A 13,083-nucleotide genomic window follows, 5' to 3' on the forward strand; every position below is an offset into this window, starting at 1 on the left:
CCAAAATGATTTTAATGTGAAGCAGCTTTCCCTTCATCAGCACTCAGTCTGGACTGCTGCCCCCCCCCCTCCCCCCCCTGTTCCCACATCAGGCCACCTTACTAAGGAGGAGGTAGGGGGGGTTGGAATGTATTTTGCCCTGTGTGATGTGATTGTTTGCAGAGAAATGGGCTGACCTTGCCCTCTAATGCCACACACACACACACACGCACACACATGCACACACACTCGCTCCGGCCAAGCTGGAGGTGTGTGAGACAGACCTGCTGAGTGCAGGAGGTCTGGGACCCCTTCACCACTTCCTCCAGACAGAGAACAGAGGATACAGTCAGCTGAAGCCATGATGGGCCAATAATGAGCCTTCCAGAGACCACTGGCACCTTATTCCAGGTATGACTGATTCATTCTTTTTACTTAATGAGTTTAAACACAAAGAAATATGATCAGTTAGAAAAATAAAATACATTGTTATAACTGAAATTACACGAATGGCATTTTACAATGAAATAAAGTCAAATGAAAGATTTAACATAATTTGCCGTGCACACAACCATGCAGGCTTGATAGATGATTTGAAAAGCGAAATGGGGAGAAAACACCAAACTGAGTTAAACATAACAAAACAGAATGTAAATATTTTTAAAGAAGAAAAGCTAAATTTTTCATATTTAGAAAGTTTAGGCACAAAAAAATATTCAGATCAAATACAAACAAGAGAAAAAAACTAAATTATTTCAAAGGAGAAACTTTTACATTTTTTCATGATCTCATAAATGTTTAGTAATTTACTATAAAATGCTTTAAACCATAATATATTGCTGCTTAGAAGATTATAAATTCTTAAGTTTTGTAAATATTTATTTATTATAAGAACTCATCAGAAAGTATAAAGAAAGCTGCCTCGTCGTGTTTTTTTAATTGCAGTTTTAATTATGTCGTTTGGCTGGGTTGAATTTAAAAACTATGAAACAATGCAAGCTAACACAAATGTTTATTTCTTTTACCCTATCTGAACAACTTAAGTAAAGTTGAATATATATATATATATATATATATATATATATATATATATATATATATATATATATATGTATGTATATATATATATATATATATATATATATATATATATATATATATATATATATATATATATATATTCAGTTTTCTTGTTGATTGTAATTATATTATGCTGAACAAACTTTGCGCTGGCTAAAGAAAATTAAAGTCGTTATTGTAACTGTTTCCAAAACTGAAAGGGTCAACTAGCGGGAAACATTAACTTTTATAAAGAAAACAGCTAAATTAATTTATAAAAAAGCCCTAAAGGTGCAAGCTTGTCTTTGAACATAAACATCATTTTCTTCCTCTGTGATTCTGCTGTTTGAGCATAACTCAAAATAGCTCTAATTATTTAATGTTCTTGTTCTTTCCTGGTTAAAACTGCATTTTGAACTTAAGTTAGTTTCAGTCAAGAAACACAAACTTGATCGATCTGCGTGTACAAGAACGCGCGCGCGTGGTGGCATACGCGCTCTCTGACGCACGCTCTCGGGCACAGAGGGTATCCATCAGATCGAGTATATCCCGGCGGCGGCGCGCTCATTTGACCGCTCCGCTCTCTCTCGCTGCTGCGCACCGAGCTGTGGTGTTTGCGGTCTGCCAGCAGGGATTTACATATCTAAACACGGTAAGTAACGTAATTATGACTCATCTTTGAGACCGTATAGTCCCTGTGAGCAAAGGCAGGTGCAAAAACGACAAGGGAATGCACGTAAAAGGTGCGTTTTAGCGCGATAGTTTCATCAAGGCTTTAAATAATTGCACAATAAAATGTGTTTTAATATGAATATTCGTGTTGGTGGTTGGGCGAGTCTCTAAACCAATTAATCACTTTGATTTGTGAACATTTTCATTTACATTTTGGCACAAACCACGAGACAAGCGCCTAGGCGTTTTTAAAATATTAATCAGAGCGATTATCTGATTATTTATATTAAAAAAGCTAACCGAAAGTGTGCGTGGCGTCATTACGTCGGTGGAGATGTGTGAGAGAGGGATCTGACATGACCTCCGCGACCGTTTCAACTTTCAACTCTGCATGCCTCCGGTTATCAGGATCTGCAGTAATCCAGTCAAACCGATGCGCGCTCACGTCAAACCGATGCCACCGCCGCTTTCTGTCCTCTTAATCTATAATCTGTAATCTATAAACAAATACCTTGAACCTCTGCAAAGGGGTGGAGGGGAGATTTGGTAAACGCTCGTGCACATCATGTTGTGTGATTTAATAGATCACTAAAGCGTCATAATTATCAGCGTTTGTGAAATCAGGCTTAATTCTCTCTATGTTGCAGCGAAATTAATAAAATAAAATAAAATAAAAAATAAATAAAAACGCGTTTCATTACTTTCAATTCATACATGAGCGTCACTCCCTGATTCCTTTCAGCTTTATGAACAATTTAACTTTTGAGGGAAACTGATTCACATTTGGTGTGTGGAGACTCCATGGCTATTTAATAATCATCTGTCCTTGCTGTTTTTCCGTCTGCTTGCGTCACAGCCAACATTTTGGCTGCGGATAACGAATCACCGTGCGGGGAGAGCAGAAGGGGGAGGGCGGGAGGAGTGAGGAGGACATGACTCCATTTGTAATGAGGGGTCTTGGAGGAAAGTGTCAGATAAGGACTGCTGCTCCTGCCGCTGGGTTCGCATGGGTCATATGGAGGGAGGAAAGCAAATGATGGGGAAACCCCAGCCGCCACATCTGTAAAAAAACAGACTACGGACGGGAAGACGCGGAATGTTCGCAACAAATCTGGAAGGAGCAGCGCGCGCAACAACAGAAGGGGGAAAATCACGCTGGGCTTTGTGGGACTTTGAGAACCGACGGAGAAACTGAGGAGCGTCTGGCTTTTTTAATTATAAAGCGAGTCAGACGCCCACCTTTTACAGAAGGATGAGCGCGTTTTCCACAGGAAGAGGAGTGCTTTGAGGTCTGTAACTTTAAAGGTCAAGTTCTACAAACATAATAATTTTTGATCGGGCAGTTTTCTTTTTATAATGATTACAAACTGATCCCTTTCAGTGAGACCAGATGTGTTTAGGTTAAAAATAACCTAAAAACATCTGGCAATAAGCACGAGACTTCTCAATTAAAAAACAACAACATTGAATCAGTGGTTGAGTCACTGAATCTGTGTCTGATCCAAATCTCTGGTTCTCGTTGCGTTCACGGCCTCTTGATCCTAACAAAAATACTTTCTCTCTTTCTGAAGCTTAAAGAAAATATTAATTTACGTCACGTTAACTGATTTATCCTGGAAAAACTCAACATTATCTTATTGTCGAAAAATATTTTTAAAAAATACAAATATTATGTTGCAGAAAATGCATGTCATGCCTCTGCGTGTGTTTGCGTGCGTTTACGTGTGCGTGTGTTCTCCAGTGGGACATGGCAAACGGAGGGGATCAGTTTTGCCTTGCAGAGCATCCGGACCCAGACTTGGACTGCATGGAGCCTCCAAAAGAGACTAAAGAAGAAAATCACGGCTTCACTCTAAAAGCAGCTGCTTCACCACAGTCCAGCCAGCAGGATGTAAACATCTATTATTTACCTGGGTTAACTGCTGATGTATTATTATTATTATTATTATTATTATTATTATTATTATTATTGTTGTTGTTGTTGTTGTAGAGATAATTTATTTAAATATATATATCTCGAGTTTAGGAACGTGCATAAAACGATTTTACTCCATCTTTTTTGAATGCTGTTCAAATTGGGTCATTTTTTCAAATGTTTTGTTACTAATCATCTGACGTGTTTATTTTTGTCTGCTAGGGGATGGAGGCAATCAAAGTTGTCCTTCATGACAGGGAACTCTGGACCAAGTTTGACGAGGTGGGAACTGAGATGATCATCACTAAAGCTGGAAGGTAAGAACTAAAATTGTCACGAGCCTATGAAGGCCTGCAGCGTTCCGGCGCTCTGCGTCCGCACAAAATTAATTTAAAAAAAATCATTTTTATGAATCGTCCAACGTTCAAGACGAGTTTAATGCACACATTCACCGCAGACCTCGGGGCGATCGGGCTCATTTGGCGCAGAAGACTTTCAGTAACTTGTGTTTCTAAAGTCTATTTTCCCTGCAGGAGAATGTTTCCCAGCTACAAAGTCAAAGTCTCAGGACTGAACCCGAAGACCAAATACATTCTGCTGATGGACATCGTGCCTGCAGATGAACATCGCTACAAGTTTGCAGACAATAAATGGTTTGTCACAGATTAATTATGCCCCAAGATGAATATATTCATGATAAATGATTTAGAGTAATCAGTAGCATTATGGTAAATAAAAATAAAAATAAAGGCCTAAAATCCATTTGGATAAACAATCTCCCCTGCTTAGTTTCATATATTCTGCAGAACGAAGTACTTTTGGACAAAATGATGGTGTGGGTTGATACCCTCCACTCGACCCTGCCTCTGCGCTGCGTAAAGGTCGGGTCTTATTGCAGACCGAGGATGGCCTAGTTCGTTTCCCCTCGCGTGTCTGCCTGCCGGTTACATCAGAGTATGACGGGTTCACGGAGCGGACAGACGGGCATGGACCGGATTAAAGTCTCTCTCTTTCTTTCTCTCTTTCTCATTCATCCCGTGAGGACAGAAAATCCAAACGGAACACCGATTTAGTTGGGCCATCCACCGAGGCGCAAGACATGCTCTTTTTAGGATTATTGGGGAAAATAAAAAATAAAGTGGTGAGCCAAGACCATAATAGAGAATCCATCCATCCACTTTCATTCTTGTCGGGTCGCGGGGGCAGTAAGGCGAGAGGCCCAGACTTCCCTCTCCCCAGCCACTTGGGCCAGCTCCTCTGAGGGAATCCCAAGGCGTTCCCTGGCCAGGTGAGAGACATAGTCCCTCCACCGTGTCCTGGGTCTACCTTTAGGTCTCATCCCGGTTGCATGTGCCCAGAAAACCTCACCAGGGAGGCGTCCAGGAGGCCTCCTGACCAGATGCCCGAGCCATCTCAACTGGCTCCTCTCGATGTGGAGGATCAGCGGGTACTCCGACCCCCTCCCGAAGACCGAGCTTCTCACCTTATCTCTTAAGGGAGAGCCCAGCCCCTCCTTGGAGAAAACTCATTTCGGCAGCTTGTATCCGCGATCTCGTTCTTTCGGTGACGTCACTACCCAAAGCTCATAGGGTAGGAACATAGATCGACCGGTAAATCGAGAGCTTCGTCTTCTGACTCAGCTCTCTTTGGTACAACGCCTGCATCACTGCAGACGCAGCACCTATCCGCCTGTCGATCTCACGCTCCAGTTTTCCCTCACTTGTGAGCAAGACCCCGAGATACTTAAACTCCTCTACTTGGGGCAGGACCTCATCCCTGACCCGGAGAAGGCATTCTACCCTTTTCCGAATCAAGACCATGGTCTCAGATGTAGAGGAGCTGATTCTCATCCCAGCTGCGTCACACTCGGCTGCGAACCGCTCCAGCGAAAGCTGAAGATCACGTCCTGATGAAGCCAACAGGACCACATCATCTGCAAAAAGCAGAGACCTGATCCTCAGGCTACCAAAACGGATGCCCTCCACACATAATGGAGAATATTTTTATTTATTCGCGTTCAATTGTAACACTCTAAAGACATTATGACAGCAGGCTAAAATAGCCTAAATAAATTTAGAATTTTGTTCACCCCTCAAAACTAAAACTCTTGAAAGAACTAATCTACTTCAACGTGCGCCATGACGCACCGATCGCAACAGCATTAAACTCCAAATCTCTGTTGTTATTTTAATGACACGTCTCTCAAACCAAACATAATAAAAATTAACATTAATGATAGCAGCAGATTTTAAACTCCACGGCATTTTAGAGTCTGCCAAAGCAGCATTAAGGCCTTCTAGCCTCAGCTTGCTGCGCTGCGGGGGGTCCGGTGGAGCGGACGACCACCGCGACCCTCCTGAGAGTCGCTGTCTGATCAGTTTCCATTCTGCTGCATCCTTTGGCCTCATATAGGTCGATAACGGGCAAAGCAGAGCCCGCCATGCCTGGAAGGCTCTACGTCCACCCGGACTCTCCAGCCACGGGAGCGCACTGGAGCCGCCAGCTTGTTTCCTTCCAGAAGCTCAAACTCACCAACAACCACCTGGACCCTTTTGGACACGTGAGTGGGTCTTTTTTGTAGTCTAAAATCTTGATTTTACCATTTTAAACCAACTACAATTTAGTTTAACTCATCCAAAGTCTGAGCAAATCACCAAAAAAGCCCTAAAAAGAAGCGGAAATTACCATCTCTATTAATAATTTCAGTGAATCTAAAGTTCATTGGCTCATGCGTGTCACCAGCAGACACGTCACTGCGATTGAACTGAGCCCCCTAAACAAACGGTCTCGCGCCGGTGCGCGCACACACAAAGGCTCATCTAATTAGAGACCTATAGAGTCGGTGTCGTGGGAAATAGTTCAGATTATAGGCTCTGAGGTCAGGGTGCAGTTTGACACTTCAGGTTGGTCCAAAACCATATTCAGTAATTTTGTTTAATAAGAACTGATAGGAGATTTGCTCCAGAGTTCTTCCTAAAGTCTGACCTGCATTCTAGGTCTCAGAAACTTTCTGTAGGCTTGTAAACATATTAATACGACTAAATCAGTCCCAAAATCTGCATTTCTGTTAAACTTCTATCAATTTGAGCAACACAAAAATGTGAAAACCAAAGCAATTTGACCTTATGGGTGCAAATAGTCCAAATCTGTTACCATGACGAGCCTGCATTACTGTCTCAGTCTGTCCCCTTGCAGATAATACTCAACTCCATGCACAAATACCAGCCTCGACTTCACATCGTCAAAGCGGATGAAAACAACGGCTTTGGCTCCAAAAACACAGCTTTCTGCACTCATGTGTTCCCAGAGACAGCCTTCATTGCTGTGACATCGTATCAAAACCACAAGGTAAACTTCACCAGGCCGTTGATCAGAGAAAAGCAGCACACTCACTAGAATTATAGTGTTTTAGTGATGTTTACACACTTAAGGTCTACTGAAGTCAACAGATGAGTGTTTTTATTTATTCTAAGGTTGTGTCATAACTAACATGTTTAAAAATTAACTATAAAGTCACACACACACACACACACACACACACACACACACACACACACACACACACACACACACACACACACACACACACACACACACACACACACACACACGTTTTGTAGGTTGTATTTTACATCCAGAAAGTCAACGTCTGATTTATTCATGTGTCCCTATAAAAATGGTGTGTGTGTGTGTGTGTGTGTGTGTGTGTGTGTGTGTGTGTGTGTGTGTGTGTGTGTGTGTGTGTGTGTATTGGCCTAATGACCTGTTTCTTTCCCTTGATCTTGGCAGACTCAGTTTTCCAGACATCTAAAGACAGATTGCTGAAACTTAGATCCGCTCATCTGACTATTTTTTCAAGTGATACCTTTAGCTTTTATGTTTCAATTTTCAAAAAAAAAACATGCTATATATAAATATTAGTTTTGTAGTAGCTTTTAATTCTAAAGTTTTGGTTAAATAAATTTAGAACTTTCTCTTTTTATTTATCAAAGTATTATTTATTAACTTCCAACAATCAATAAATAGATAAATAAACATCCGTGTAATAAAAACAAAAAAAATCTATTTTTGCAGCCTTTATTTTACAAAAAAGTACAAACTTTCTGTTTAGTACAAATAAATACAATTTATACAGTAAACTAAAATTCAGCCATAACACAGTTGCTGCATTTTTCTATTTAACATGGTTTAATGTGAAATTACAATTGTTATTATTATTATTATTATTATTATTATTATTATTATTATTATTATTATTATTATTACTATTACTACTATATTATTATTATTAAGTTTTTATCAGTGATAATATGTTTAGACAGTTATTTTTTTCTAGATAAGAATAAAACTGACATTTTTCCATCTTGCATGAACACCAAATGACACTTAATATAATCTGTTTTAAAATTTTATTTTAATTTTTCATTTATTTTGCATTTGAGGCTTGACTTACGTGCTTTTTCATCACTTTAGAGTTTGTTTGGATTCTGACTCGCTTGTCCGTGTGCTGAACTTGGTCTTCAGTCAAAAGAATTCCTTCAAACCATGAAATTTTTCCTCCATTACATCAGTGAGAAAACTTTGAAGACGAACATCAAAGCTTTGGGTCTGTAAAAGCTTTGTGCCTGGACCCCTTAAATCCTGTGACTGTTTGGGTAAACAGTTTATTCTGTGTCAGCTGGTGCAGACGCTGTCCCACTCAGTCAGACGCATCAGCAGCTGGGGAATGCTGGCTGCATGTGCAGAGCTCCAAGTGGGGTGCTTTTAACATCTGCAGGGCCTCTGACAGCTCTCTGGTCTAATCGATGAGGAAAGTTGTTGAAAACTTGATGCATCCTTGAGTATTGGTGTGTCTGAGTATGCATGATCTGTTTTTTTATGCTTTTGTCTTCAGATCACTCAGCTGAAGATAGAAAATAATCCTTTTGCAAAGGGTTTCAGAGGCAGCGATGACAATGAGCTGCATCGCATGGCCAAGCTTCAGGGGTGAGTTTTTGTTTCTCTCTCCCTCCATCAGCTGGGAGAGGGTTGTTATGATGGCATACATATGGTCTAAGATGTGAGGATGAATGGAGCCGAGAGGTTAGGGGAGATGTTTGTCAGCTGTAGGTCGATCTCCATCTGAACAAACAGAAGCAGCTCTGCACTGATAAACACGATATCTGCAGCTCTATTAGGCTGTCACTGCTGATCAGCTAAAACCCCAACATGAGGTCTGCTCGCGTGCTGAACTAATCTCCATTCAAGTGGTTTCAGAGCTGAGAAAACCTAGAGTGGAGGAAGAAAATGCAGCTCCCCCAGTTTTTTAGGTTGTAGAGGAGAGGAGAATCTATCTGAAGTGACACATGGATGGATGTTTATTTTTAGAGGGGTGAATTATCTCACAACAGCACTGGCTGTGTGTGTGTGCGTGTGTGTGTGTGTGTGTTTCACTGAAGAGTCAGTAAGATGTGGCCCACTGTCTCCTACATACCACAAAGTTCACCAAAAGGGCAGGGAATGCAGCAAAAAAGAAATCAGAGCAGATGAGGTGAGAGAGTGAGGAAAACAACAACAACAAGAATTAAAATCCACAAAACTATTAATAGAAGTAAAAACACATGTAGGTTTAGGAAAGTTATTGCTGTAATCCTAAAATTGCCCCCACATGTGTGTGTTTCAGTAAGGATTACCCTGTCGTACCTCGCAGTACAATCCGCCAAAAAGCTTGCTCTGCTGGGAGTCCCTTCAGGGGGGAGACTCGGGGACTGCGGGTCTCCCCCGAGGCTGTTGGGTCCCCCTACAGCTGTGAGAATGGCATAAATGGTGGCAGTCCTCGGGAGCTGCTGAGCGCTCCACCGACCCACTTCAGCCACCCTCATCCACACCTGCAGCCACAGGTCTACCACTGCAGCAAGAGGAAAGGTCTGTGTACACACACGCACACACACGCACGCGCACACACGCACGCATGCACTCACACACAAGCGATACACCCATTTTTCCCTACATGACCTTGAAAACCATTTTTCACCATTTCTGTCATTTTTTTCTCATTCTAGTTGTTAAAGTTAAACTACATGTTTTTTGCTTTATTTGACCATTTTTTTGTGCATCCCAGAAAAAAACTTCATTCAGATTCTTCTAATGTTTTGTTTCTGTCTGTCTGCAGCAGAACCAAATAGCTCTTCAAGGAACCACCAGCATCCCTATAAGAATACCTTCTCTGGTGGCTCGCCAAGCGAGGAGGACTCCTACTACCACCCTTCCTCCTACCCTCCTCCTCCACCTCCTCCAGGTTTACCCAATCTGTCTGCCCTGGGTCTCACCGACTCCCCCTACAGCTCAGACATGGGACAGCGACAGGCCTGCATGTTTGCCAGCTCAGAGACCAGAATGGATGAGTTCAGTTGTGCATCCTGGTCTTACCCCTGCCCGCTCCCCGCTGCCATGACTCCCATGGAACCCTACCCACCTTACACACCTCACCCCCCCTACAGCTCCAGCCCTCAGGGCTCTCGGCTCAGCTCTTTAGCCCAAAAAAGCTCTCCGCCTCTGGGGGAGCCCATCACCCACGATCCCTACCAGAGCCAAGGCTCAGGAGCTCGGTCTCAGAGCTCCCAGAACATTCCCAGCAGGCAGCTTGGCTCTCCTCTCCGAGAGTATCCTCGCTACACTCCCAACCTGTCGCCACCTCTCTACCAAACACTAGACTCCCACACACACCTCAGGTGTGGAGTCCCAGAATGGAGTGCAGCCTCATAACAACCATTCAACAATCAGCCGTTCATCTGCTCTCCTTAGAGATGCTGCACTATGTACAGACTTATTACCTTTGTGAAAAGTGATCATGTACTGTTAAAAGTCTCATCTGTCCATTGTGTTTTTGGTTTCTCTCTGCTGGAAGGAGCAAAGAACTGAACATAGACTTGCTTCATCTTCTTCTAAGCAGCACAATGAACAACAAAGTTGTATTGAAGTGTCTTTGTGAAAATGAATGATTCAAGTCCTCCAAGTTTGCACTGTAAGCTGTTTTTAAAGGCTGAATCGAGCAGGACTGGGCTGCTCTCCTCTCAGTATTTCTCCCTTCATGGATTGTGAAGGACGGAGAGCGTGAATACTGACAGTTACATTTATCCTCCTAAATCATCTCAGCCCTCCCAACAGAACCTGAGGGCGACGTTCTTCCCTTTAGAGGAGCAAAACACAACTCCTTGCTCAGTCCCAATGAGGGAGAAAAGGCGCCGGCTGTCTAAGTGCGCGCGTGTGTGTGTGTGTGTGTGTGTGTGTGTGTGTGTGTGTGTGTGTGTGTGTGTGTGTGTGTGTGTGTGTGTGTGTGTGTGAGTGAATGTAAAACTTGTCAGTTCAGTTCAAGGATGCTGTGAGTTCATTTCCAATGAGGCAGCCCACTGTAGCTGCAGGCACCGCACCATGGAGATAAACACTTTGTTTAGACCGCACTACAAGGCTGAGGGACCTGTAAACACTGTTTGCATTGCATTCTGGGTAAATGCACAATTCAGTGTCACACGGCTGTCACTGCTGTCCTCTCAGTCACCCCCTTGTCTGACCAATCGCCTGCCTCTGCTGAATAAGAAGCAGCCAATGAACACGCAGATGTCTTGTTTTTCCCTTACTGTGTGTGTGTGTTGCTCCATTTTTGTTTGTGTGTGAATTATTCATGAGGCCGCTGTTGATCTCTGACATGCAGGGATTGCTCAGCAGAAAATGAAATGTAGCTGTGTCAATGTTAAAGCTCAGACTCCTCAGGAGCAGCGAGTTCGTCCATCAGCATCCGAACGCGTCCGTGTTGCATCCTCTCCGTTCCTCCAAATGTTTTCATTATATTGTAGCAAACCGTGAAGATCTCTCGCCGGTGACATCATCAGCTTGTTTTAAAGTCCTGAATCTGTTTTAACATGCAGTAACGCATCATAAGGTGTTCCTAACATGACATTACTCCTTTTTCTGTATTTGTTGTGTGTGTGTGTGTGTGTGTGTGTGTGTGTGTGTGTGTGTGTGTGTGTGTGTGTGTGTGTGTGTGTGTGTGTGTGTGTGTGTGTGTGTGTAATAAGCTGTTTTTTAAGCATTGTTCCTGCTAATAGTATTTATTACTCTGAAAAGTTTCCTTGTTGTGGAACAAGATGATTTGTCTGTTTTGTCCCTCTATCAGATGAATTATTGTGATGAACAAACTTTTTTGTTTGTATGTTTGTTTAATGGGTGAGTGTGTGTGTGTGTGTGTGTGTGTGGGGGGGGGGGGGGGGGGGGGATACAGATTTATAAAGTGAAGCTGAATAAATTTTTTCAACAGACAGTAAGACGGGTCCTTTTTGAAGCAGCAGAGACAAACTATTCCCAGAAGGTTATTTACCCCCACAGTGGAAACTTGTTTAAGAGCGGCGCTCTTTATCAGGTCTAATACACGTATGAGCGTGAAGGACCTGATAACACGTGAAGCCTTATCCAGCGGTGTTGGAACGGTGTTAACTACGATGTCTTACGGAGCCTCTCGGCGTCCATTCAGCAGCCAGATCCAGAGTGTTTTGGAAGTGCGGCGCATACCTCGTCCTCCTCTTATCTCTGACAGGTTGTTTGGCATCTCTGATCTCCACCAGCTGCACTGCCTCACTGACAACCTGCTGCCCAGAGAGGGGAGGGGTCTGTAGGACACAGGAGGAAGAAAGATGAGGTGCTTTGACTCCCCTTCTGAGAGCTTTTTGCAATTATTTATGTATTATGTGTTTCTCTAAAAAAAAAAGTCAAATTTTGCACGCTTCTGAGTTTTGTTACCTAAAAAAATGGATTGATAAAACAGAAAGAGAAACTGTTAAACGCCTAACCAGCAGAATTACATTTAATGACATGATGATGTGTCGGTTGAAGTTGAAGTCTCTCAGCCTCAGTTTCCATTTTTCGTCCTCCGTCTCTCTCACACACCATGAGATCAAAGGTTAAGCAGGCACCTCTTCAGAGGCTCTGTTCCTCCTTAACCCTTTGTCTTCAGACAAACTCAGTCCAGGAAGGAGGAAAGAAGCGTCTGGGTAAATATGTCTTTGATGAAGTTTTTGAGAATTTGTTGGGAAGTTACAGTAATATCGAACAAAGTGTGTGAGGTGAATATTTTAATCCATCAGCAGAGGACTTTCTCAGGTCAGACGGCAGACTGATGAACCTTTGTGATCAAAGAGCCTAAGTGGTGCTTATCGTTACTCCATCCCCTCTGCTTCACTCCAAGACAAACACATGCTACCATCCCCTCTTGTCCCACCCAGAACCAGCTTCCAATCCAAATCTACTCTTCCTTAAATGCACACATTCACGTCACTGTGTGCTACAAGTAACCTGGAAAACACTGTTTAGTGCAACAAATTCCCCTGCAGAGGTGCATTTTGGACAAATAAATAAACAAATTTTGCTCTGTAGCATTTTCAGCCCAACTATGCAGATCAGTGGCTCTTAAATAAAAGTTTTTTTTA

General features: G+C 42.6%; 1 protein-coding gene across 3 annotated transcripts; it reads left to right on the forward strand.

Moving 5' to 3' along the window:
• The first annotated feature begins 245 nt into the window (after positions 1–245).
• LOC107393938 (T-box transcription factor TBX5) lies at positions 246–10,506 on the forward strand. Of its 3 annotated transcripts, none has more exons than XM_054731468.2 (9): positions 246–390; positions 3,452–3,601; positions 3,848–3,942; positions 4,159–4,278; positions 6,038–6,185; positions 6,821–6,973; positions 8,520–8,611; positions 9,288–9,529; positions 9,777–10,506. In XM_054731468.2, the coding sequence occupies exons 1-9, from the start codon at positions 355–357 to the stop codon at positions 10,367–10,369; spliced, it is 1,629 nt and encodes a 542-aa protein (XP_054587443.2). In that variant the 5' UTR covers positions 246–354; the 3' UTR covers positions 10,370–10,506. The 3 variants fall into 3 exon arrangements, with proteins under 3 accessions (XP_054587443.2, XP_070402193.1, XP_054587444.2); XM_070546092.1 differs by having other exon boundaries at positions 9,780–10,506; XM_054731469.2 differs by lacking the exon at positions 246–390 and adding an exon at positions 2,861–2,999.
• The last annotated feature ends 2,577 nt before the right edge of the window (positions 10,507–13,083 follow it).

Source organism: Nothobranchius furzeri, chromosome 17, assembly GCF_043380555.1.
Source record: "Nothobranchius furzeri strain GRZ-AD chromosome 17, NfurGRZ-RIMD1, whole genome shotgun sequence".
NCBI lineage: Eukaryota > Metazoa > Chordata > Actinopteri > Cyprinodontiformes > Nothobranchiidae > Nothobranchius > Nothobranchius furzeri.

Excerpts from the sequence above, each read along its gene's own strand:
- LOC107393938 (XM_054731468.2), top strand. The coding sequence starts at position 355 with ATGAGCCTTCCAGAGACCACTGGCACCTTATTCCAG. Across the intron at positions 3,602-3,847 it reads CACAGTCCAGCCAGCAGGAT|GGGATGGAGGCAATCAAAGT; the intron begins GTAAACATCTAT and ends TTTGTCTGCTAG. Across the intron at positions 6,974-8,519 it reads CATCGTATCAAAACCACAAG|ATCACTCAGCTGAAGATAGA; the intron begins GTAAACTTCACC and ends TTTTGTCTTCAG.